Raw genomic sequence first — 26136 nt, 5'->3', positions numbered from 1 at the left:
GATACTTATTTTGTGTGCAAGTCCCATTTTCTTCTTTCTTCAATATAACTCTACTCAGATTCAAGAAAAGCTGTCTAAATACGTCACCTACTAATGCAGTTTCTCTTCTACATAAACTCTCATTCGTCAATAGCTTTATTGCACATGAATGACATACAGACGTGCTCAAATTTGTTGGTACCCTTACAGCTCATTGAAATAATGCTTCATTCCTCCTGAAAAGTGATGAAATTAAAAGCTATTTTATCATGTATACTTGCATGCCTTTGGTATGTCATAGAATAAAGCAAAGAAGCTGTGAAAAGAGATGAATTATTGCTTATTCTACAAAGATATTCTAAAATGGCCTGGACACATTTGTTGGTACCCCTTAGAAAAGATAATAAATAATTGGATTATAGTGATATTTCAAACTAATTAGTTTCTTTAATTAGTATCACACATGTCTCCAATCTTGTAATCAGTCATTCAGCCTATTTAAATGGAGAAAAGTAGTCACTGTGCTGTTTGGTATCATTGTGTGCACCACACTGAACATGGACCAGAGAAAGCAAAGGAGAGAGTTGTCTGAGGAGATCAGAAAGAAAATAATAGACAAGCATGGTAAAGGTAAAGGCTACAAGAGCATCTCCAAGCAGCTTGATGTTCCTGTGACAACAGTTGCAAATATTATTAAGAAGTTTAAGGTCCATGGAACTGTAGCCAACCTCCCTGGGCGCGGCCGCAAGAGGAAAATCGACCCCAGATTGAACAGAAGGATAGTGCGAATGGTAGAAAAAGAACCAAGGATAACTGCCAAAGAGATACAAGCTGAACTCCAAGGTGAAGGTACGTCAGTTTCTGATCGCACCATCCGTCGCTTTTTGAGCGAAAGTGGGCTCCATGGAAGAAGACCCAGGAGGACTCCACTTTTGAAAGAAAAACAGACTGGAATTTGCTAAAATGCATATTGACAAGCCACAATCCTTCTGGGAGAATGTCCTTTGGACAGATGAGTCAAAACTGGAGCTTTTTGGCAAGTCACATCAGCTCTATGTTCACAGACGAAAAAATGAAGCTTTCAAAGAAAAGAACACCATACCTACAGTGAAACATGGAGGAGGCTCGGTTATGTTTTGGGGCTGCTTTGCTGCGCCTGGCACAGGATGCCTTGAATCTGTGCAGGGCACAATGAAATCTCAAGACTATCAAGGCATTCTGGAGCGAAACGTACTGCCCAGTGTCAGAAAGCTCTGTCTCAGTCGCAGGTCATGGGTCCTCCAACAGGATAATGACCCAAAACACACAGCTAAAAGCACCCAAGAATGGATAAGAACAAAACATTGGACTATTCTGAAGTGGCCTTCTATGAGTCCTGATCTGAATCCTATCGAACATCTATGGAAAGAGCTGAAACTTGCAGTCTGGAGAAGGCACCCATCAAACCTGAGACAGCTGGAGCAGTTTGCTCAGGAAGAGTGGGCCAAACTACCTGTTAACAGGTGCAGAAGTCTCATTGAGAGCTACAGAAAACGTTTGATTGCAGTGATTGCTTCTAAAGGTTGTGCAACAAAATATTAGGCTAGCGGTCCCATCATTTTTGTCCATGCCATTTTCATTTGTTTTCTTATTTACAATATTATGTTGAATAAAAAATCAAAAGCAAAGTCTGATTTCTATTAAATATGGAATAAACAATGGTGGATGCCAATTACTTTTGTCAGTTTCAAGTTATTTCAGAGAAAATTGTGCATTCTTCGTTTTTTGTGGAGGGGTACCAACAAATTTGAGCACGTCTGTATATCTTATGATTGCTTATTTTTGTACGAATCTGATTTAAAATGTGATATAGTCATTGTTTGTGAATTTGAATGTGTTGCATATTAATAGATGGGATTTACTGTGTGAATTTGAATGTCTTATTTATCAACACAGTTTAATTGCATATTTGCACGTTTGGTTGCGTGTACAATATGATTGCTGTTATGAATGTAAATGCATTATTCATTATCTTATTGTAGAATTGGAACCTGTGACTTCAATAGACTGATGAAAGATCATTTTCAGCAGTTGTGTAAAGGAAAAAGGGTTTTAGTTGTTTTCTTTTTATTTAAAACACATATATACAATATTTGTAGCATATTTTATAAATGATTCTGATCATATAATATTGTCTAATATTATATTGTGTATTGAATACTAAATATGATATATTGAGTGCTATATTATCAAATGTATTTCTATTGCTATGCGCTTATACCATATTGAGCACTATATTGCACTGTATTGAATATATATATATATATATATATATATATATATATATATATATATATATATATATATATATATATAATCTTGCAATGATAATCTAATACATCATACATCGTATGCTATAGTGTTTTTTTTATATGTTTTGTTTTGTTAGTCTGAGAATCTGAATCAATCAAGTAGGTACTATGTCTTTATTTTATTTTTGTATATATATATATATATATATATATATATATTTTAAGAAATATAATATAACTTAGAATGTGCAATGTTACTAATAAAATCATGTAAGTTTAATTTCATATTACCCTGGTTTAGAGTTATTTGTGAGTGGGGTTTGGGCCTGTTAAATAGAGTCCTGGTAGCATGTTGCACTTAACTTTTTTTCTTTTTGGTAGTCATAATTGTCTATCTGGCACCCCAAATTAGCAACCGTTACAAGATTATCTCACGCATTTTGAGTAAATGTTGGTGGTGTCAATTAATTGCAGTTAAATCCGTGATTAACAACAAAGTTAAATAAGATATGGTCAATGTCAAATCTGCCTTGCCTATATAAGGTAACCGTAGCCCTTTTTGAGTAAATATATAAAGATTTTAAATATTTTTGCTAAAATTCAATGTCTCAGTTTTCCACGCAACCTGTTGTAGCGGAGTGACTTGACTTGTCCGGCTAGACCAGTGGTTTTCAACCCGTGGTACGTGTACGTTTACTGGTATGCGACAGGCTTGCCACTGGTACACACGGACCGTTATTTATGAAGATATGATTCACAATTCACAAAACACAATGCTCTGTCAATTGCACCATCGTGTATCAATCTGTTTGCACCACTGAAGCACAAGTTATTTTCCTCGGTACCATGGAGTTCCTTAATACTAAATAGAATACAAGTAAATAAAATACAAGTGTGCGTATATATATATTTTTAAAAAGACTTGAATCAATAAAACACAACCTTCCAGAGAATACAATTTTATTTTGCATGGATGTAAAATCCTTGTACCCAAGTGTCCCTCGTAAAGAAACTTTAGAAGCTTGTCAAAAAGCACTAGATAATAGACTAGATAAATCAATACCTACAGCAGAGGTACTGAACATGATCAACATAGTTTTAGAAAACAGTTATTTTACATTTGTTGATAAGAATTACAAACAAAACGATGGTACCGCAATAGGATCTAAATTAGGAATGCATTTTGCCAGTACATACATGGGGAAATGGGAAGAACAATTACTTAGAAAATCGGAAAGAGAACCTTTAGAATACATTCGGTTTGTAGATGATATTTTTGGGGTTTGGACACATGGAGAAGAATCTCTTTTCCAGTTTCATAAAATGGCAAATGAAATACACAGTAATATTAAGGTGGACCTTCGATGGACAAGGAAAGAAATAGAATTTTTAGATACCATAGTAAAACTTGAAGAAGGTTCAATTGAGACTGACCTCTTCTGTAAACCTACTGACATGCACCAGTATTTACACATGTCCTCTGCACATCCGATACACACTAAAAGGGCAATCCCAAAGGGTCTAGGAATAAGAATACGAAGAATATGCTCAAAAGAAAGTGACTATGTAAAACAAAGAAATGTATTAAAAACAAATCTTAAAAAAAGAGGATACAAAGAAAGAATTATAGAGACGGAGTTAAGAAAAGTGGATAAACTAAAAAGAGATGATCTACTAGGTTATAAAAATAGAGATAAAAAGGTCAAAAGAGTCCCATTAATAATGACTTACTCTAAACTTTTGCCCAATATTTCTAAGATAGTTTGGAAACACTTGCGGATTCTACATAATTCAGAAAAATTAAAAAAAGTATTTCTTAAGGCCCCAGTTGTAGCATTCAAAAGAGAAGCTAATTTAGGTGATATTTTAGTTCACAGTAAACATAAAAGAATAATTGACAAAATAGGTTCTACGAACATATGCACTAGTAGATGTAAAGTGTGTAAATACATAGACAAACGTAAAAATATAATTAAACATAAGAACACCACATATCCACTAAAAACTAATACCTACTGTAAAAATAGCAATGTTGTTTATGGAATAGCCTGTGAAAAATGTGATGAAATCAAATATGTTGGAGAGACTGGAACTACTTTATATAAAAGAATTCAGAACCACCTTTCATTAATTAGAAATAAAAAAATGAATGAACCAATAGTACAGCACTTCACCAGTCAGGGACATGACATAAATGATGTAAAGTTTGTAGTATTAGAACAGCTCAAATTAGACAATGCGACATATAGACGAATAAAAGAAAGTAAATGGATAAATAGACTGAACACGATTATGCCAGCGGGACTCAACAGAAAAGAATGAACTAATTAACTTCAATAAATATATAACATTTAAATAAATAAACAAAGTTCATTCAAAAGTTGTGCATGCTGATGCGCTGGGGAGGCCAAATCTAGACTGATCCTCAGAGCCAGCATTGCATGATATAATAAAAATATAAGTTTATATAAAGTAGTGTTAATTAGAATTAATACAGATTCAAAGATAGAAGTAAAAATGATGTCACAATATATAGAACACCATTACATCATGTAAGAATAAATCATGAATTTGAATGTAAACAATAACAAGTAGTTGTCATGCCGTCAAAAACCTATAAATACCTCCAATGTTTGGATTCAAACACAGGCTCCCTTGAGAAAGATATGTACAACATATCGAAACGTTGGGCAGCTGGCTCTTTGAGCTAAAATATATATATATATATATATATATATATATATATAGCTCAGAGAGCTAGATAGATAGATAAATAGATAGATAGATAGATAGATAGATAGATAGATAGATAGATAGATAACATAGATTGATAATATACTGTATATAGAGAGATATTTTTATATTTCCCTCAACATCAAATACATTATTTTCAATAGGCTGGCTTTGTTATATGTATAGATGTGTTTTAACAAAATACTACTGGACAAAGACTGTTAGAAGGTTCATGGCAAACTTCTAAGTCTACAGTTGCAGATCCATTTATTTTCATTTAAATCCAGGCTATAGAAAACATAGTTAAATGTAACAGTCTCATATTAGCTTTTCAATTCACTTAAACTAAGCTTGACCTCTCCCTGTTTTTAAAAATCCCCTGTTCAAGCAGGTTTCAGACAACCTGCTCTCTTGCCAAGGTTAGTTTTAATTAACATGAAACTCTACTGTAAGCGTTTTCCAAATCCACCGCATGAAGTCATGCTTGTACTTAGAAGAAATGCACCGGGGAAAATATCAGTAGGAGAGATTTCATCTTGAAGCTAGCCACAGCGCTTCAGCAGAAACATTTCAATCAGAAAACTGCAAAGCTGCAGGCTGCAGCAGCTCAACCTGGATTCTGTGCTGCAAGTGACACACACACACACACACACACACACACACAAGAGAAATCATATGTTACTTTTGTTTTAGATTAAAAATTACTTTTGTTTTTACAGTTTTGTATGTACATAAACCTGTTTACACACTAGTTTCTTTTGAGATGTTTATTTTATTAAAGTTTTTCATTTTTTGAAGTAGTGCTTTATAAGCTTTTATGATTAATTGTTCATTTAAATACGCCGTTTTGGCTGTGCAGACGTTTAATATGATGTGCTTGAATAAAACTTTTGAGTTGTATCCGATAGTTTGTCTTTCATTTTAATATTGATGATGTTTAAAATGTACCATGATAATGACTGCCATCGGCGGTTGTATGGCCTTTCTGCTGGAGAGTACGTGAGATTGTCAGAAGAACTAGATCTTGACTGCTGAAATCTCGTGAGCCACAAGCACGATTCCTGCTCAGGTTTACATTGGTTTTTACAGCTATTTTTATCGTGAGAAAACGATTGACCCTGCCCTTAAAGTCGCGCTGCCAAAAGGACGTTCTTTTGCTGTTTCACAATGTATTCACGTCACAACATCACACAGTCATGACTGTAGAGTCGATTTTCACATGCATGTAAACCCAGCCAAAGAGATTCTTCCACCTGATAAGAAAAGCCTGGAACTGTCAGCAGGTTAACACGACCTTCAATGCAATGGACCTTCCATACAGACTCTATACAGTTCTACTAATAATATTTTCTACGTGTTACTCAGAATATTTAAAAAGGAATATAGAACTACAATATTACTATAAACTAATACAGAGTATATCATAACATATTTCTAAGCAGTGTATGTCAACAGTTCATCTACAGCATCCAGTTCATGTCCAGCAAATCAGCCTGAATCCAACAAGATTCAACTTCCCTTTCTGTTACAGCTCTGAGTGGTTCTATAAAAACTACAACCTGGCAAGACAGCCATCTTTTCACATCACAGGTGTGGGTGACAGCAGCCTTCACTTGATACCTACAAGACACTTGGGGCCCTATTCATATATGCCATAATAAAACGAATTCCGTTTAAAAATAACGAAAGTCGTCCATATTGCTATTCATAAAATGATCTGAGAATACGGGCGACTGTCGCAAAACACTGGTAAACACATTTCCATATACACACATAAGATTTCCATTAACTGCAGGACCAAAAAAAGAAATTAACCAAAAAGCACTGTAGGCGGACGTTTGAAAACTATAATAATAATAATAATAATAATAATAATAATAATAATAATAATAATAATAATAATAATAAACCCCACTTAAAGCAGGGAATCATTCAGGGGCAAGTTTATGAATCAGTGAAAGTTTCACGTCGTATTGCACACTGTACACAAAATTGACCTTTTTGCAATACCAAGCAAGCCCAAATTTCCCACTTACTGCATCAACAGCACTGGTATAATGTATATTGTAACGCTCTATGAAAATAAACAAGTTCACACAGGCAGTATTTGTCCGAACTGTTTATTGTGAACACAGGTAAAAGAAATGAAAAGAAAAGGACCGCTGTCAGCCGCGGATCACAGCAAAGAAATAATAATAATAATAAAATAACTCTATTCTCAGTCTCTCACTTGCTGTCCGCTTCACAGAGCTGTTTCAAAATGATTACGCCAGAGAATGTCTTGTGTGAGTATATATTCATATTAAACATTTTTCTTTATATAAAGCTACAGATTTTTTTTTTTCAAAATAGGCAGTGTTAATCACGGGTATGTCAAACTGTATAACACAGCAAGTGTAGTCATAAAATATGTCTTTAATAAATAGTCTGCCGATGCTGTCGTTAGTTTAGACTTGACTGTAGAAAGCGTTCAATAACTCCTAGTTATCGACAGCATTTTGCTGTCGTTCACTCTTATGAATAGCAGGTTGACACTCAGGACTGATGAAAACTTTATGCTAATGATGTAATCACTAACCTTTTTCTCAATTTGTTAAAAACATGCTTTATTTGAAGAAAATCATTGGGGCTTAATGACGCATCTGAATTACCTCCGTTAAATAAGCGGCTATGGATGAAATCCGATCATGTACTCCTGTTTTCTCATTTCGAAAGGCGTTAACCCTTTATGAATAGATAAGTTTGGCAGGGAATCCCTCTTTACACTCCAGTTTACCCAAATGAGCCTATTTGACTGTGTGATCAGTTTCACAACCAACACATTCTCACATTGTCAGCATTTAAATGGGAGAATGATATTCCTTCAGGGCCACTACACTCAAATAGCATTCAGCAGTGCTTTACCATATGGCTACAGGCTGAGCAAGGTCTTGGCTTTATCACTGACAACCCACTTTGGCATTTGTTAAATCCACATTTTACCAGAGACTTGTGCTTATCCTCTCTAGTCAAAATCAGCCTTTCACCACCAGAAGCAATCGCTCTGGACTAATAACTGTTTCTTTCATACATTTCAGTTTGGTTACAAAGGGCAATTTTAAGTATTCCCCCCATCCAGAACACAGGAGTAGGCCAGTATTCACTATTTTTCATGTCACTGGGTTTCCAACCTACTTTTTCATCTACGTCATCAGTGGGTAAACACATTGCAGCTGAATCTGGTCCCAGTGAACAGCCTCTCACCAATACAACAGATGCTTTCCATGCAAAAGGATCTAGTTTTTTTATAGCACAAGAACAATATACCAGAACCACAAATGGGTAATGATCCGTGTAGTGTGGACTACATAGTAAATTTTGTTTAATGTTGTAATGCGTTGCTGTGGTTCTCTGCCTCATTCCTAAAAATCCACAGTAGCAAGTGACACATTGGCTGCTACCAAACAGGCTTGCCTTCCATTTTCATAACAGAAATGGCACCAAATATTATGAAGGTATACAAAAAATACTTTCGATTCCTCACTTATTTTAATGTGTAATTCGGATATACTAACTATATCAAAGGCAACTAAAGATACACTGCTGTATCCTGGTGCCTTTAGTGTAAGTAAAACTCTTTGTTATCTTAAGTAGTCATTCATAAGTACAGTGTTTGTTTTTGTGATTTATTATACATGAATATTTCATGTAAGGTGTCTCTTATTATATCAGAGATCAGTTCTCATTGCTCAGCTTCGCTCACGGACCTCTTACCCATACTGCATGAGAGTAAGAGACACCCTACACACAATGCATATATATAGTATAAATACTGTATGAGCAAGGAACAAAACGATCAGCAGCAAAATAAACAAGAGGAGCAGTGATAATGTTGCTAGTGAGTTAAAATAATGGAACAAATTACTTTTGACCTCATGAAACATAAGTATGTATTGGTTCCACAGCGGCCAACCTGCTGTCTTGCCCATTGTGTCTGAAATAGACTTGTAACAGAGGGATGCAGTCTTTACATATTACAGGATGCAACTCAGAGAATGTAACTCGTTTACTGTACATAACACATCAATCAGCCAGTTTTCATAAAAGCTTTTTTTTCTTTTTTCCTATATCAAAACCCCTAGGATCTCCAATTTGGTTCAGTCTCTAAGTGCTTTATCATTGGATTTGTTTTCTTGTTTGAACAGCGAAGTTGCACACATACTCAAAAAGCTCATATACAAAAGCTCTATGCATATATTGTGAGTGTACAGACTTAAGAATTAATCATCATGCACAAATATGCTCACTGTGCACGTCCAAATCCTTTTGTCAATAGGAACTACACATCGAATAAAGTGGTTGTGCTATGTAATCTTCACCTACAACCTGGATAAAAGCACTCTGTTGCTCATTAATCAACATGGTGAGGCTCATTAGAAAATACATCTGCATTTTCCTGTAATTGAGAAAATGCAGTATATACAAAGACACTTTTTAACCACGCGGTTTATAAGAAACAACAAAACTCACAGGGCCCTTGTTTAAAACAAGTACACATTGCAACTGTGTGGGCTATCCTGCTTCCAGTATGTATTTATTTTTCTTTTAAAACCAATTTAGCCTGGATTCAATCAAAACAATGGCATGGCCATAACTATAAAGTATGGCTTTGGTAGCATCTTAATCAAACACCTTTCATGATGTGAGACCCTCACTGTTATATTGAACTGTCTGTTATTGTGATTATTATTGTGATTGTTATTCTACTGGCAATAGAGCTGTGGTTTATTATGTATTTTGCATGCCATTGATCAAGTGTGTTTGATATATGACGGTGTATTGCTGTATTTAGATTAAGGTGCTTCCCTTAATGAGGTTGCCGTAACTATACGTGTGGACCAAGGGTTTTGTTATAGCCATATGTTCGGGAATCTTCCAATAGAAGGGGTAATGCTAATTTTCAGCCTTTAATAGTAATAGTTAAGGACAAAAGAATAATAATGACAATTATTATAATTTATTTCTTAGCAGATGTCCTTATCCAGGGTGACTTACAAGATGTCACATTATTTGTACATACAATTACCCATTTATACAGTTGGGGTTTTTTTTATTGGAGCAATTTAGGTAAAGTACCTTGTTCAAGGGTACAGCAGCAGTGTCCCCCACCTGGGATTGAACCCACGACCCTCCGGTCAATCCAGAGCCCTAACCACTACTCTACACTGCTGCCCCTCTGCATGCCCAGAGGTACCTACGCTATAGTGACGTGGCATGTTGACTTTGAAACCACACCCACTATAGCGCTTCAGTGGCGGTATAGCCTTTCACACAGGCAGTTATGACGGTTCAGTGAGGTGGTTCAGAGAAGGCATAAAATATGACGGTTCTGTGGCATTATAGGCAATTCACACGGACCTATAAGCCGCTTCAGTGGCGGTTCTGAACTGTCATAACTCCTCTGTGTGAAAGCACCTAATGTTAGTCAGTTGTAATTTGTGTGCAGTATCCAGTGCCAAAATAAATATTTATATCTGTGAACACTACCACGTTGCTGTTTCCCTGCATTTTAAAGACCTCTGTGTTTCTAAGTAAATAATGTGATTGAGGGTGGGGGTAAGCTCAGCACATCACCCTGTTACAATTAACATCACAGCATTGTTAAATATTTTCTGTTTTGTCTTAAAATAATTCTCATCTGTTTATTAAAATGATAGTAATTGACCAGGTTTCTAATATCTAATGATATTAGATTGGTGATATCACCAAGTTCCATGTGATTACAGAATCATATTTCTGTCTACCTTTCATGTGCTCCCTGTAAGCAAACTAAAAAGACAGCTTCAGCAGCATACAGATCAATACAATTGTAATGATGAAAAGTTTCGCACAAGTCATTTTATAACTCAGCATTTTCAGGCAACCCAGAAGTTCAAACCACCATTAATCTAAAAGCTTTCACCATATACATACAGTGCCTTGCAAAAGTATTCAGACCCCTAACCAATTCTCTCATATTACTGAATTACAAATGGTACATTGAAATTTCGTTCTGTTTGATATTTTATTTTAAAACACTGAAACTCAAAATCAATTATTGTAAGGTGACATTGGTTTTATGTTGGGAAATATTTTTTAAGAAAAATAAAAAACTGAAATATCTTGCTTACATAGGTATTCAACCCCTGTGCTGTGGAAGCTCCCAGTTTACACAGATGAAAGAAATTGCCCTAACGAGGACACAATTACCTTACCATTGGCCTCCACCTGTGAACCATTAAAGTTGCTGTCACATTTTCTGGATAAAAACCCCACTGTTGAAGGATCATTGGTCAGGCTGTGAATCTGAAGGAAAATGAGACCAAAGAGCATTCTACAGAAGTTAGAGATAAAGTAATACAAATGCATAGATTAGGGAAAGGGTACAAAATAATATCCAAGTGTTTGGATTTCCCAGTGAGCACAGTTGGATCAATAATCAGGAAGTGGAAGCTGCATCACACCACCCAGGCACTGCCAAGAAAAGGCCGTCCCTCAAAACTCAGCGCTCAAACAAGAAGGAGACTTGTGAGAGAAGCCACAGAGAGGCCAACAATCACTTTGAAGGAGCTACAGAGTTCAGTGGCTGGGAGTGGAGTAATGGTGCACCAGTCAACCATATCAAGAGCTCTGCATAACACTGGCCTGTATGGGAGGGTGGCAAGAAAGAAGCTGTTACTCAAAAGTACCATCTGAAAGCATAACTGGAGTTTGCCAGAAAGCATGAGAGTGACCCAGCTGCGATGTGGGAAAAGGTTTTGTGGTCAGATGAGACCAAGTTAGAGCTTTTTGGCCAAAACTCAATGTTCTATGTGTGGTACAAACCTAACACTGCCCATGCCTCAAGACACACCATCCCTACAGTGAAGTATGGTGGTGGCAGCATCATGCTGTGGGGATGTTTTTCATCAGCAGGGACTGGGCATCTTGTTAAAATTGAAGGAAGAATGGATGGAGCAAAATACAGGGAAATACTGCAAGAGAACCTGCTTCAGTCTGCTAAAAAACTGAAGCTTGGGAGGAAATTCACCTTTGAGCAGGACAATGATCCCAAGCACAAGGCCAAAGCAACATTGGAGTGGCTCAAGAACAAAAAGGTGAATGTCCTACAGTGGCCCAGTCAAAGTCCTGATCTCAATCCCATTGAGAATCTGTGGCACTATTTGAAAATTGTGGTCCACAAGCGTCGTCCAACCAACCTGAACAACCTGGAGCAAATCTGCCAAGAAGAATGGGCCAAAATCACTCCGACACTATGTGCAATGCTGGTACATACTTACCCCAAAAGACTTAAAGCTGTTATTGCAGCGAAAGGTGGCTCTACCAAATATTAATGTGTGGGGGTTGAATACTTATGCAAGCAAGATATTTCAGTTTTTTTATTTTTCTTAAAAATATTTCCCAACATAAAACCAATGTCACCTTACAATAATTGATTTTGAGTTTCAGTGTTTTAAAATAAAATATCAAACAGAACAAAATTTCAATGTACCATTTGTAATTCAGTAATATGATAGAATTGTTCAGGGGTCTGAATACTTTTGCAAGGCACCGTATATAGACTGAAACAGCAAAACAGTTTCACTATTGGCGATAATGGACCTTCAATTTCATAGTTCACTTGGCACCTTCACTTTACTGCACTCCATAATTTGAGGTCTATTATCACCCAGTAATGGACCTGGAGTTGGCAATATTAATCAAGATATTTTACAGGAGAAAAGGGTGGTTGCTGGTAATAATGTTGGTGGTGCTAATAAAAGATAAGACATTTTTAAATATTAGTTAATATTCATTTTATAATCTACAGTGCAAGCAGGGTCTAGGGTGGTGTATACATATAGCAGCAACGTTTTTTTGAGTACACATTTAAACTCATTACACCTCATAAGATATAAAATGGCAAAAGGAAGTCTCTTTCTTACGCTATCACCGCTGTTCTAAAGGAAATGTTGAGGAGCCACTTACCCAGATGCTGTCTTCCTGCCGGTACTGTTTCCAGCCCTTCCCCGTGTCACTAAACAGCAGCAGGTAGCTAATGACCCAGTCCGAGCTGCTATAGCGTCCCTGTGTGGCTATCGCTGTGATCTCCACTCTGTCCCGCAGGTCAATCTGCAGCCACTGGTACTTGTCTGAGTCCAGAGGAGACCAGCCTCCAAAACCTGGCAGAAAGGTCATGCAAACAGGCCATTAGACAAATAGTATAATACTGCATAAAACAATTGCCCTACAGGAAAAGGTCCAAAGATGGGTTGTTAAGGGTTGTTAAGGGAGGTTCAGTGAACTTTTAAAATAAATATGGCTTCACAACCATCATATTAGCAATGGTAATTTCAAATACCGTTCATATATGAAATAAGTGTTGGCAGTAAGTGCCAATACACAAGGGCGCTATCCAAATCAAGGCCAGAAAAAAGAGATTTACGAGTTACCTGTAAGGCTAGTCCATGCATTTATAACCTCCTGTTCTGAATTTGCTTTTACTCGTCTTCATCAATACCAATTAAAACTTAAACTAAAACTTAATTAGCTATGTGTGTGCACAAGCTGGGTTGAGTGGCATAGTGTCATATATATATTCTGTATCCTCCGTGGTAAATAAAAAAATCTAATTTTCATCAACCTCTTTACTGATTCATCCCTTGATATTCGAACTAGTCGAAGAATTTAACAGTTCTTTTAATTTTTAAGGGGGCTTTACTTTTTTTTTTTTTTTTTTTTTTTTTTACTTGAAAAATGTATACACTGCCTGGCCAGGACCTGTACCATTCAGTCATTAATATTTCATGCAACTGGTGGAGAGAGGTAGACTGAGGATTGTGATGATGAATGCATTCAAGTTTATCTGTTCAATAGGTTTGAGATGCAGGATGGAAGATGCTGAAAGTATTTGTCATGCTTCTCAAATCATTTAGGCATAGTGGATAATGGCACGATCATGTAGAAAGTAGCCTTCACCACCAGGATACCAGTGCAGCAGTATTGGGTGAACTTAATCTGCTAAAATACTTAAGTAAACTATGTAATTTATTTGGCATTTTCAGGGTAATCTTTCCAGGGTATACTAAGAGCACATGCCCCTCACACCAGGGCAATGCCAAGTCTAATCGGGTAAACATGTCTTAATAAAGTGGCAAGGCTGTGCATCTCAAATCATCACAATGATGGGACCAGTGATTATGTAGCTCATGATAATGTGTAAAAAAACTGATTTTTAAGCCTCTGGACATCCCTGAAAATGAACAGCTCCTTTGTGTTTAAATGTTACTGTACTTAATGTTTAGTCTGTTAATTCAACTCTCCCCAACTAGCAGCCTGGGATTTTACTATCAGTACTGGTAAGAGAAACATCTGCTATCCCAGCAGACATGTTCAACTAACATAGAGATTGGGTCTACCCATAAGCACCCACATAAGTTTTGCATTTGAATTAGCTGTTTTGCTTCCTGATAAAAACTCGCTGGCTTTCAGCTACATAGATTTTTTTTCTAAAGCTGTGATCAAACATTTGGCTCCCACATGACAGTGTTGAGCCCCCAATGATAGATTTATTCTAATCGGGGAGGTATTGACAACAGTCCTGTGGAAGGCCTTTCACTTTCCTATTTGCTTATCTACAGCCAGACATTGCATCCTTGGGGGAAAAAAAACAGATATAAAGGGAGCTCATTTAAAACTTTTCCATTTATGAATACATGTTTTTGAATGCCAAAGAATAGTCTCAGCTTCAACAATGATGTTTACAGACACAGCTCATTTGTATTGTAATGAATTAGCTATTACAGTATTTACATTGATCTGTAGTAGAATTCCAGAGTTCTTAATGTTATTATTAAATAAGCGGTCCATAAGTCAACATGGGGACCAACATTTAAAAATGAGGTCTATGGATTTAATGAAAAGCAAAAGTGAGTATGGATCTGAGTGCATATACAGTGCCTTGCGAAAGTATTCGGCCCCCTTGAACTTTGCGACCTTTTGCCACATTTCAGGCTTCAAACATAAAGATATGAAACTGTAATTTTTTGTGAAGAATCAACAACAAGTGGGACACAATCATGAAGTGGAACGAAATTTATTGGATATTTCAAACTTTTTTAACAAATAAAAAACTGAAAAATTGGGCGTGCAAAATTATTCAGCCCCTTTACTTTCAGTGCAGCAAACTCTCTCCAGAAGTTCAGTGAGGATCTCTGAATGATCCAATGTTGACCTAAATGACTAATGATGATAAATAGAATCCACCTGTGTGTAATCAAGTCTCCGTATAAATGCACCTGCACTGTGATAGTCTCAGAGGTCCGTTTAAAGCGCAGAGAGCATCATGAAGAACAAGGAACACACCAGGCAGGTCCGAGATACTGTTGTGGAGAAGTTTAAAGCCGGATTTGGATACAAAAAGATTTCCCAAGCTTTAAACATCCCAAGGAGCACTGTGCAAGCGATAATATTGAAATGGAAGGAGTATCAGACCACTGCAAATCTACCAAGACCTGGCCGTCCCTCTAAACTTTCAGCTCATACAAGGAGAAGACTGATCAGAGATGCAGCCAAGAGGCCCATGATCACTCTGGATGAACTGCAGAGATCTACAGCTGAGGTGGGAGACTCTGTCCATAGGACAACAATCAGTCGTATACTGCACAAATCTGGCCTTTATGGAAGAGTGGCAAGAAGAAAGCCATTTCTTAAAGATATCCATAAAAAGTGTCGTTTACAGTTTGCCACAAGCCACCTGGGAGACACACCAAACATGTGGAAGAAGGTGCTCTGGTCAGATGAAACCAAAATCGAACTTTTTGGCAACAATGCAAAATGTTATGTTTGGCGTAAAAGCAACACAGCTCATCACCCTGAACACACCATCCCCACTGTCAAACATGGTGGTGGCAGCATCATGGTTTGGGCCTGCTTTTCTTCAGCAGGGACAGGGAAGATGGTTAAAATTGATGGGAAGATGGATGGAGCCAAATACAGGACCATTCTGGAAGAAAACCTGATGGAGTCTGCAAAAGACCTGAGACTGGGACGGAGATTTGTCTTCCAACAAGACAATGATCCAAAACATAAAGCAAAATCTACAATGGAATGGTTCACAAATAAACATATCCAGGTGTTAGAATGGCCAAGTCAAAGTCCAGACCTGAATCCAATCGAGAATCTGTGGAAAGAACTGAAAACTGCTGTTCACAAATGCTCTCCATCCAACCTCACTGAGCTCGAGCTGTTTTGCAAGGAGGAATGGGCAAAAATTTCAGTCTCTCGATGTGCAAAACTGATAGAGACATACCCCAAGCGACTTACAGCTGTAATCGCAGCAAAAGGTGGCGCTACAAAGTATTAACTTAAGGGGGCTGAATAATTTTGCACGCCCAATTTTTCAGTTTTTTATTTGTTAAAAAAGTTTGAAATATCCAATAAATTTCGTTCCACTTCATGATTGTGTCCCACTTGTTGTTGATTCTTCACAAAAAATTACAGTTTCATATCTTTATGTTTGAAGCCTGAAATGTGGCAAAAGGTCGCAAAGTTCAAGGGGGCCGAATACTTTCGCAAGGCACTGTATCTACTATAAACACACAAGAAAGATCTGAAAGATGAGTCAACAGAATAATGAAGTAGCAGCACCTGGGTAGTGAGGGAATATTTACACATGGCCAGCATTATCAAACATCATGTGAACTGGCAAAGTGTAATCATTCCTGAGGTTACCAGGTGATGTTGAATTTAAAGTTTACGCTTCCTTCTGTTTGTGTCGTTTTAAAAAGGACTGAGCTCAGAAGCGGCTCAGCCAACGCAGTACAGAAGCAGCAGGTATGAAATCAGTATTATAGATCAGCAAAGTGTCTTTACATGCAAACATAAAAATACTAAAAGAAACGTAATATATCACTGAGATACATTTCAAGGTAGACGTTTGTCTTTGAATTTATTAACTGTAATTTAGTATTTCTATATCCTTACAGAGGTAAATGCCATCTAGATCAGCTACTGTGGTTCAAGTTTGCTTTTATTTTCGCTGTGAACTAGGTGGTTCAGGCATTTACTAATAAAAAGTCACTTGGGCTGATCTAGACCCTGTTGCATATATCTATGGCAGGCAGCTTGAATTGAAGAGTTGCTCCTAAACACAGAAACATTCAGAATTAATAGCTAGTTGGACATTTAATTTGAAGCTACTTGTTCTTTAAAAAAAAAAAAGACAAATTCCTTTTGCTGTCTTACCCTCTCTTCTATTGAGCTTAGCAAAGCGGGGAGAGTGGCTGCTGGAGAGCTCGGAGGAGCTTTGGAAGGACGTCTGAGGCAATGCTGACACCAGCGGATCATCACAGTTATCTGTGTGTGAAGAAAGAGAGACACACGGCATGAGGTTCAGCTCAATACACCTTGGAAATCCCTCGACACCAGCAAATTCAGCACAGGCCTCCCTAGGTACTGAAGACTGCAACAGGCACACCTCAGGCTGAATCTGAAGTAGTTGCAAATCAGTAAACCCATTCCAAAGACTTAGATTGCCTGTTTATTTGTGGCTGTGTCTTGAAGTGGTTCCAGCTAACACATTTATTGCATAAAGCTTACCGGTCATGCACTTGCATTCATGCTATACTGAAGGCATTACATTTTTTGTAATGATTTCTGGATGCATCAGGTTGGGTCATACTATCATTCTGTTTATGAAATTAACAGAAATTGAATATACAGGGAAGGGGTGTCCTAAGCCATGCTCTGTGTCTGCTTGATTTCTTATCACAAACTCCCCCACTGACAAAGAATGCTTTTAAAAAAGAGTTGTAAACTAAATACTGGACAAGGGTTTTATCTTCACCATCGCTGAATAAATCCTTTGGCACCAGGGGTGTCTTCCAAGAGGGTACAAACCAGACGGTTTTGAATGTTTTGACACCTCGGACAGAAAACAGTCACCTCATAAATACAGCCGACAGGGGCAAAACAGCGGACCAATTGAGAATGCTGGGCCGTCTCAGAACGAGAACAGCCAATGGGAAAACACTCCACTTGGACTCGGGCACCGCCAAATAAACAAACTATCCAATCACTGAGTCATTTCATCTCAGCAGTATGTTCAGTCATTAGAAACAGCTGGCTGGTTAATGACAGGAAAGCCTGCATTGATCCCGTCGGGACAACTTCACTCTCCAGATGAAATGACAAAGGAAGTACAAGACTACTGAGTACCAGATATATCTTTTTTTAATGGAAATGCATGTTCCTATGACAAGTGTTTCAAATTTGATACATATACTGTCTGGCCACACATGACTAATATCAGTCATATCGATTGAGATCTGGGGATCGTGGTGGCCTTGGGAGATGCTTGTAGTCTCTGTCATGCTCTTCAAACTATTCACACACACTGGATGAGTACATTATCATCTTGAAAGGAGCTATCAGGGTCATGTGAAGCATTGTTGTGAGGCGTAAGTAAACTACAACATTTTGTCAGCTTTTCAGAGTAATCAAGGGACACAGGCTATAACATGTCCCACACCAGGACGATGCCAAATCCAATTGGGTAGGCAGGTCCTAATAAAGTAGTCAGGCAGTGTATATAGTGAATGGTAATGCAGACAGGTAAGATTTATGGAAGTATTTTGTTAGCTATAAATCATTTCAATGTGCATCCCAATGAGAAGTAGCCTTTTCTGGTCATCTGAGATTTCACCCCCAATGTCTTGGTAACACAGGGGGGAAAGGTACTGGCGTAGGTAGGAGAGTTTGATTGAAGACAGCCACAAAACTTAATGGAGTGCCCTTTTAACAATACTAAATCTTATATTTTAAAGAAGCTTGTGACAGATACACCCCACCCCTGTGCGTATTTTGTATTATGTTGTATATGTATTTCTGTATTATGATTTAAATATATTTTATTGTTGCACTGTTATTTTAGGTTGGCAGGGAAGGGTTACTTGCCTCCCCTGCCAAATCAATTCACGTGTAGAATGAGCCTGAGCCTGATTGAATGATTGACAAGCAATCAAGCTCAGGCACTGCTGCATAAATGAGGCAGGAACCTCTCAGTTGCTGTTGGGTTTTGTTCAGAGGAGGAACATAAGTGAAAAGTAAACAATTGCTACTCATGCTGGCTTTAAACGATAGTTGTTCGCTGTGTTGTGTATGTGTTCATTTCTTTTGGCCATCGTGCCGTTTTGTTTGGTGTGCAGCGTTCTGTTTTGTCTTCAAATATTTTATTAACAATAAATACCCGCAGCAGCGCTCCATCCCGCAGTACTGGTGTCAGTTTCTTCCTGGTTTGACGTCACCCACAAGCCATCTTTTTCACAAAGCTAAAGAATGTTGTTAGCACGTTTCAATGCTATTGAATAAGCAGTTCTCTCGATACATATTATTATTATTATTATTTATTTCTTAGCAGACATCCTTATCCAGGGCGACTTACAATTGTTACAAGCTATCACATTATACACATTATACATATATCACATTATTATTTTACATACAATTACCCATTTATACAGTTGGGTTTTTACTGGAGCAATCTAGGTAAAGTACCTTGCTCAAGGGTACAGCAGCAGTGTCCCCCACCTGGGATTGAACCCACGACTGTAGTGATGGCTTTCTGCATGAGGTATTAATTATGTTATTAATTATAAGTTGTACTTATTCAGTTGCTTTAATATGCTTTTATATTAAGTTTCTATACAGTATTGTGTAAGTTTCGAGTTCTTTTATTTTTCATCGGCAAAACCAGCTATGTGCAGTTTGGCATAGCCTAACACGACTAAAAGTCACAGATAAGTGTCTGAGCTAAACGCCAAAAGGCAGGATATTAGCAGAGATAGTGTGAGATGGGGGAGGGGAACTGAATGACAAGAGGGATGCACCCTGCTAGGTACAATGTGGTATTCAACCCCCCCCCCCCCTTTTCCCCCGCAGAGGGAATGTACAATGATAGAGTGGAAACACCTATCATTGGACAGAAGTAAGACAAATGGGAGTGGAGTCAACAATTGCTTACAAAGGATTAAATGCCAAACATTGTAAAGTTTTGTCAGTCTTTTCATCTCTTTCGAATTGACTCCATGGATATCTGTGCTTTCTAATACAAACATATGCACTGAGCTGTACTGAGGCCTTGTCCAAAGTCAGTATATGATTGTATTGGAGGTATACCTTTCTTGTACATAAAGTGTTTTTGAATCACAAACCATTGTCAGCTTAATTTCTTCACTACACGACCCTCCGGTCAAGAGTCCAGAGCCCTAACCACTACTCCACACTGCTGCTCCATGGACATATATGTGTGACAGACTAACACATAGACAGCCACAGCCTCTATAGACCCCCAGATTATGATACTCTCAACAACTGGAGTTAAAGAATACCCATTCAACTTTTATTACAATTAGGTAAGTGATTCACTACCATCAGCCAATCACCTTCCAGATGATGCTCGCTGAAATGTCACAGCATTGTCAAATCAAGTGCCGGCTTCTTCATTTTGACTTGCAGTAATTGGACAGCAAATACTAAACAAAGACACAATTAGTCCAAATATATTTAATTTTCCACCAAAACTTTCAATACTTTGTACCGACGAAAACTACCAGTTCTGTAACTGCAACTACTGAATCAGCCATTCACAGCCTGTCAGTTCGACTGGAGCTCAGAATCTTTCAACAATAACAAACTGAGACACAAACAATTCAGTAATATTGCTCCATTCTGGCACTGTCCAGATAAACTATAAGCAGCTCTGACAAGAAAAAAGTGATTTGTTTATTAAAGGTATTTGTTTTTTTTCTCTAATTATGTATGTGATCCTTTATGAACATTTTTTGAAAACTTTTTTCCTAAACTTTTTCTCAGTGGAAGGTTACCTGGCGAATCATTAAAAGTTCAAGGGAAATCTTAGTTTTAAAGAAAATAATGAGTAAAATCACTTTCTAATAGCAATAGTACTCTCTAGATGAAGGCTCTACCATTTGGTAGTTGACCTTGACTTTCATTAGCGCCCTTGCCTTGGGACGCATAACCCCAGTGGCAGTCAACTACCACACTGTAGAGCCTTCATCAATGGGCACTATCGCTTAAAAAAGGCATATCCAAAGCTTTTGTCTGATTTGTTTTAGCTGTACCACAAAATAAATTAAAACTGCATTGTTTTAAGAGTTATTTATTTGAACGACAGGATATAGCCTATATAGTAATAACATGGAGATAGTGCCTACTTGCAATGCAGACACTTTTCTATCAGTGCTGAAACCTTCATGAACAGTGAGAAGTGCTGATCTCTTAGGTTGTCATAGTTGTAATGTATACTTTTAATTATACAGATGTATAGACCTACTGTATTAGGTACTGTCAAATCTGTGTGATACACACAAAAACAAGTCAACACTTCAACACTGAAGGCTTGTTAATTGAACAAATTTCTTGCTGTGTTTAAATAAAAAAATCCCATGTCAATCAAAGGAACACATTTAAAGGTATTACTTTTTATTTATTTTGGCAGACGCCTTTTATATGTTTCTAATGTACATTTATGTTATATTTAAAACATGTCTACAACGTCACCCTTTGATATTTTGATTGATTAATTCTACAAATCTTCTAACTAAAAGTGACTGTGTGGCTTTGAAGAGAAGTGGAATGTGGGGCAGTGTAGCAGGGTGGTAGAAAGCCCTGCTGTTTAAATGTATTGTTTGTTTATTTTGAGAACGGGGTACCCCTCCGCCCCTGTGTTATTTTGTATTTGTGTATTATGATTTAGTTATTGTATTTGACGACGTGTTATTGTTTGTTTTATGATTTATGTATTTAAATATGACGGCGTAGCTGCGTTGTTTTGTTATTGTATTGCTTAGTAGCGTGGATGGGAAGCCCATCCACAGTAATTTAAAAACCTTGTGCAGAAGGTGACCATCTCCCGAGTTTAATTATTTGTGCAATTGTTGCTAATTGGGAGATGGTCATCTGTATAAAACCTGCAGCTCTCTGCATTCCGGGTGGGTGTTTGAGAGGAGGATCGAGAGCGAGGAGAAAGGGATCCGTGGAGACTACTGCCCAGCTGGACCGTAAGGGTTGTTTTGGTGTTCGTGATTATTTTGTTTAAACTTTTATTTTGCTCTGTGAGCACAGTGTTTTTGTTTGAACCTTTTATTTATTTTTGTATTATTTGAAATAAACGGCGCACCTGGTGTCAGTTTTTGGTTCCTGCTTCTGTCACCACTCATCATCCTGTCACAGGCAGATATATTGTTGATTAACAAATCCAGTTTGTGCTACGAATCCACAGAAAACTGTTGATTCATCAACCAAACCACATTCAGAACAATTCAACAGAAAAGCAAATATCATTTAATTATGCAACAATCATTACAACAATTGGTTCATTTTTAGTACTACACATTTCAATTATAACATTATTAACATAATAAAAAATAAAAAAAAGTTTCCATAATTACAAATTCACTTCCACATAAACATCCCCCTTCCAATTTTTATTTTGCTAATGCCATTTTCATGTTCTACATTTAAAACATAGTCCTCGCTATTATCTTCACTTCAACAGACAATTACGCATTATTATTATTATTATTTATTTCTTAGCAGACGCCCTTATCCAGGGCGTGCGCATGCGTACAGGTGAATGATAATTTAGAAAATATAGTGAGACTGTAACCGTTGAGCTGCTAAACAAAAATGAAATATTTATATACAGTGGTTTAGCGATAATGTATTAAGTAATAATCATGGTGGCGGTAACTAACATTTATATGATACTACTGCCTAAATATTAATAAAAATATTAATAATATCATATTTGGTATATAACGGCAATCATTTATGAAATAATTATATGCAACAAACAATTTAATCAATACTTAATTAATAACATAAACCTAATGAGAACGTTATTATTTAGCATAATGCACTGATAAATCACGATTTAGAAGGGAATACTTTTGCACACATGACTGATACATATAGGCCCAGGAGTCTTTTGCGAAGCTGAATAGTTGAAAACTTTGCTGGGATTGTTAGGAAGCATGGTAATTGACAATAGCAACAAAATAAATAATACAGTTTCAGTAGTTTGGGACAGTGACCAAGACAGCTTAACTTGCTGATGTTTCACAAGCAATGGTGTCTAAGGTGATGTCGGCATGGAACTCTGAGGGAAAGACATCATCAGCAAAGGGCAACAGTGGGCGGAAGCACATACTCCAGGATTGTGATATCCGTGCATTAATTTGAAGTGCAAGGCAAAACAGGCGAGCAACTGCAGATCAATTGACTGCAAATTTCAACCTGGGGCGAGAGCAGCCAGTTTTATCAAAAACGGTCCGCCGAGAACTCCACAGAGAGGGATACCATAGTGGCCCAACACCCTATTAAGTGACTTTACATTGGTGTTTCCATTTGTTTGTCCACTATCTGTATCATAAACTGGTTGTCTAATTCTTTCTTTAGTAAAATATTAACAGATTCGGGGTCTAAGATGGCAGATTGGAGGTATTTGCTATAAGTGGAATAGGTGAGACAAAAAAGACCGGTAGAAAACCCTTTAGTGAGACCATTAATTAGGAAAGACACAAAGAAGGGTCAGGGTGCTTGTGTAGTTCTGAGGCTAGGGTTTGAATATTAATAGGTGTGGACAAAAATTTCAGTAGTCATTTTGGAACGTTAGCAGTGTTTTTTTGGTTTTGAGATGTTTTTTTGGGCTTGCGGGACATACTAATTGGGAATGGGCTTCACCGCAATGGCTGCATATATGAAGGAAGTTACAGGCAGGATAGGAGCAGATTCCTTTGCTGAAATTATTATAAATCTGGCAGCCACAGGAGAATATAATATTGCGTCCCTGGCCGTCTTTTAACACTAGAACCTCTGAGATTTCTGACTACATACAAACGCCACACCCGCAAAATATGGGGCTCCATTTTAAAATGGCTTAGATATGAAAATGAAAAACAAACAATCGGATACAACTTAATATTTTTATTTATGAACATCACACATAACATTTTCAGAGCAGAAACACAGTATTTACATTGAAAATTTAACTTTTTTCTTATTTTTTTCAAAAAGAGCACATATACACAAACATGAAAAACTGTAATAAAATAAACTTTATGCAATAAACTTATGTGTAAAGGTGTAGAAATCTGTATGCACATATAAAATTATAAAACATAAATAACTAGTTATAAAAATAGCATAAAACAAAAATATAACATAACTTATGCAACGTGAAAGTGCTTTGAGTGAAACAGAGTTCAAAGGCTGTCTGTCTGTTCAGAGTTCTATTACAGCTTTCTAAGTACAATCTACGCAGAAAACACACTTTCAACTGTACCAGTGCATTTGCCACAGACTTGCCTTTTCACAATGGGCGCAGATATCAAATGTTCTGTTTTTATTGCATTTAGCAACCTGGCATTGCCTTTTATTCTGTGTGCCAGTGGGCATAGCGCTGGCTGAAGGTTGAGGGGCATTTGCTGCTGTAGCTCCAGGACTACCTGCAAAATGATGTCCCTCCGAGTGATTGTGTTGCTGGTGCACTCCTTGTACAAAACCAAAGCGTTGATGGCTGCCAGGTCCAAAACATTATAAAAAACAGACACAGGCCACCTGCGAGTACCACCTTTGACAGAATACAGCCGTGCCATTTGATCCAGTATATCCACACTGTACTTCGTTGCATTGTAAAATGCAACAGTCTCTGGCTTTCATTTAGCATCAGTCCCAGTGGTCACTGATCTGTGCAGAGCTTAGAATACGCACATTCTTTTTTTTTTTTGCACCGTCACACTCAGTGTGGCACAGTCGTTCTGCCTGAGAAATGTAGTGTAAATAATAATAATATATGATGTGTAGAATGACTTTTATCCGTGTTTCAAGCACTCAACAGGATTATAATACGTTATTTCACAATGACGTTGATTTTATTACAAAGCCCAGACTAAATTGTCGGCTATATTGTATTGATTTCAATATGCAACATAAACTGCGGCTCTGGTGGTTGAAGAAGCAAGCGCTTATAACTTATTCATTTTAACAATTCTGCAGCTGAAACACCGTATGAGTATTTAATTCAAATATTTAGTAACACTTAAAAACAGACATGCACGAGATATTCACATATGCGGAGATATTTAAATTTGAATTGAAAAAGCGGCTATGGGGGTGCTAGTATTAATCTGGAGGGGATGAAAGAATGAGGAGGATTGCGAGGGACTGACATGAGGGGACGGGGCGGCGGGTCAGTGAGTGAGCAGGAAATAGTGGAGTGGGCAGTGGAACTGCATACGAAGCATGCTAGGAGCCGGAGACCTGTGAAAAAAAACAGGTGAATAGGTCTTGGTCCAGGGTACCCCAGTAGATCCTCTGGTTCCATTGTTGGAGGCAGGGGCTTTGGCAAGAAAAGGCTTTGTGATATTCAAGAAAATGGGAACTTCCAAAACTGACAGATCTAGAGTTATGGACAAATAATCATCCAGCTCACGCCGGTGGTCGGGACAGATTTTGCAAATGATGTCCCTGAATTGGCTGAAAGCTAAAATTAACTTGGAAATGGTGAGTGTTTTGAATAATTAGGGGTCGGAGGTTTTGAGAGTAACTGAATGGTTGGCACACTGAACTACAGCTGAAAACTGCGGCGCTGGGGTGAATTGGGGGGCGCCAGCTAAGAAGGCGGGGTAGGAGGAGAGAGCGGCTATGGGGGATTGCTGGACTTCCCATAGCCGTAAGGAAAGAAGATGAGAGCTGGGCCCGGCTGAGGTGGGAACACGGAACCTACTGAGGGGGCTTGCTGGGAACTCAAGGTGGAGGCAAGGAAAGCAGGTGCTTGCTGTGAGTTTGGAAAGTAACAGGAAGCAGGGACTTGCTGGACCGCTGGAATGGAGGGAAGAGTGGACAGGAAAGCAGGGCCCTGCTGGGTGGCTGTTTGAGGTATAGAATAGAAGGGCTACATCTCTGAATCCGAATGCTCAGGAACTGCTGAATGAGCCTTTGATTGGCTGGTGTTATGAAGGTCTGGCTGCAGAGCCATATGCAAAGCATGGCAATGATTAACTATGGTAAGGGACGCACGTCCATGGTTCATGGTGCTGTGACATTGCTTCAA

The 26136-nt window shown here is 37.7% G+C and overlaps 1 protein-coding gene across 2 annotated transcripts in view; it reads right to left on the bottom strand.

Moving 5' to 3' along the window:
* LOC117427084 (contactin-associated protein-like 5) overlaps positions 1-26136 on the bottom strand; it is a 400337-nt gene that overhangs the window by 315379 nt on the left and 58822 nt on the right. For both annotated transcript variants that reach the window (XM_034045447.3, XM_034045448.3), the window contains exons 2-3: positions 17247-17357; positions 12990-13183 (exon numbers count right to left, since the gene is read on the bottom strand). In XM_034045447.3, the coding sequence (XP_033901338.3) occupies positions 12990-13183; positions 17247-17357 (305 nt within the window). The remainder of the gene's footprint in view (positions 1-12989; positions 13184-17246; positions 17358-26136) is intronic.

The sequence above is a fragment of the Acipenser ruthenus genome, chromosome 11 (assembly GCF_902713425.1).
Source record: "Acipenser ruthenus chromosome 11, fAciRut3.2 maternal haplotype, whole genome shotgun sequence".
NCBI classification, from domain to species: Eukaryota; Metazoa; Chordata; class Actinopteri; order Acipenseriformes; family Acipenseridae; genus Acipenser; species Acipenser ruthenus.
This window is presented reverse-complemented; position numbering and strand designations above follow the sequence as displayed.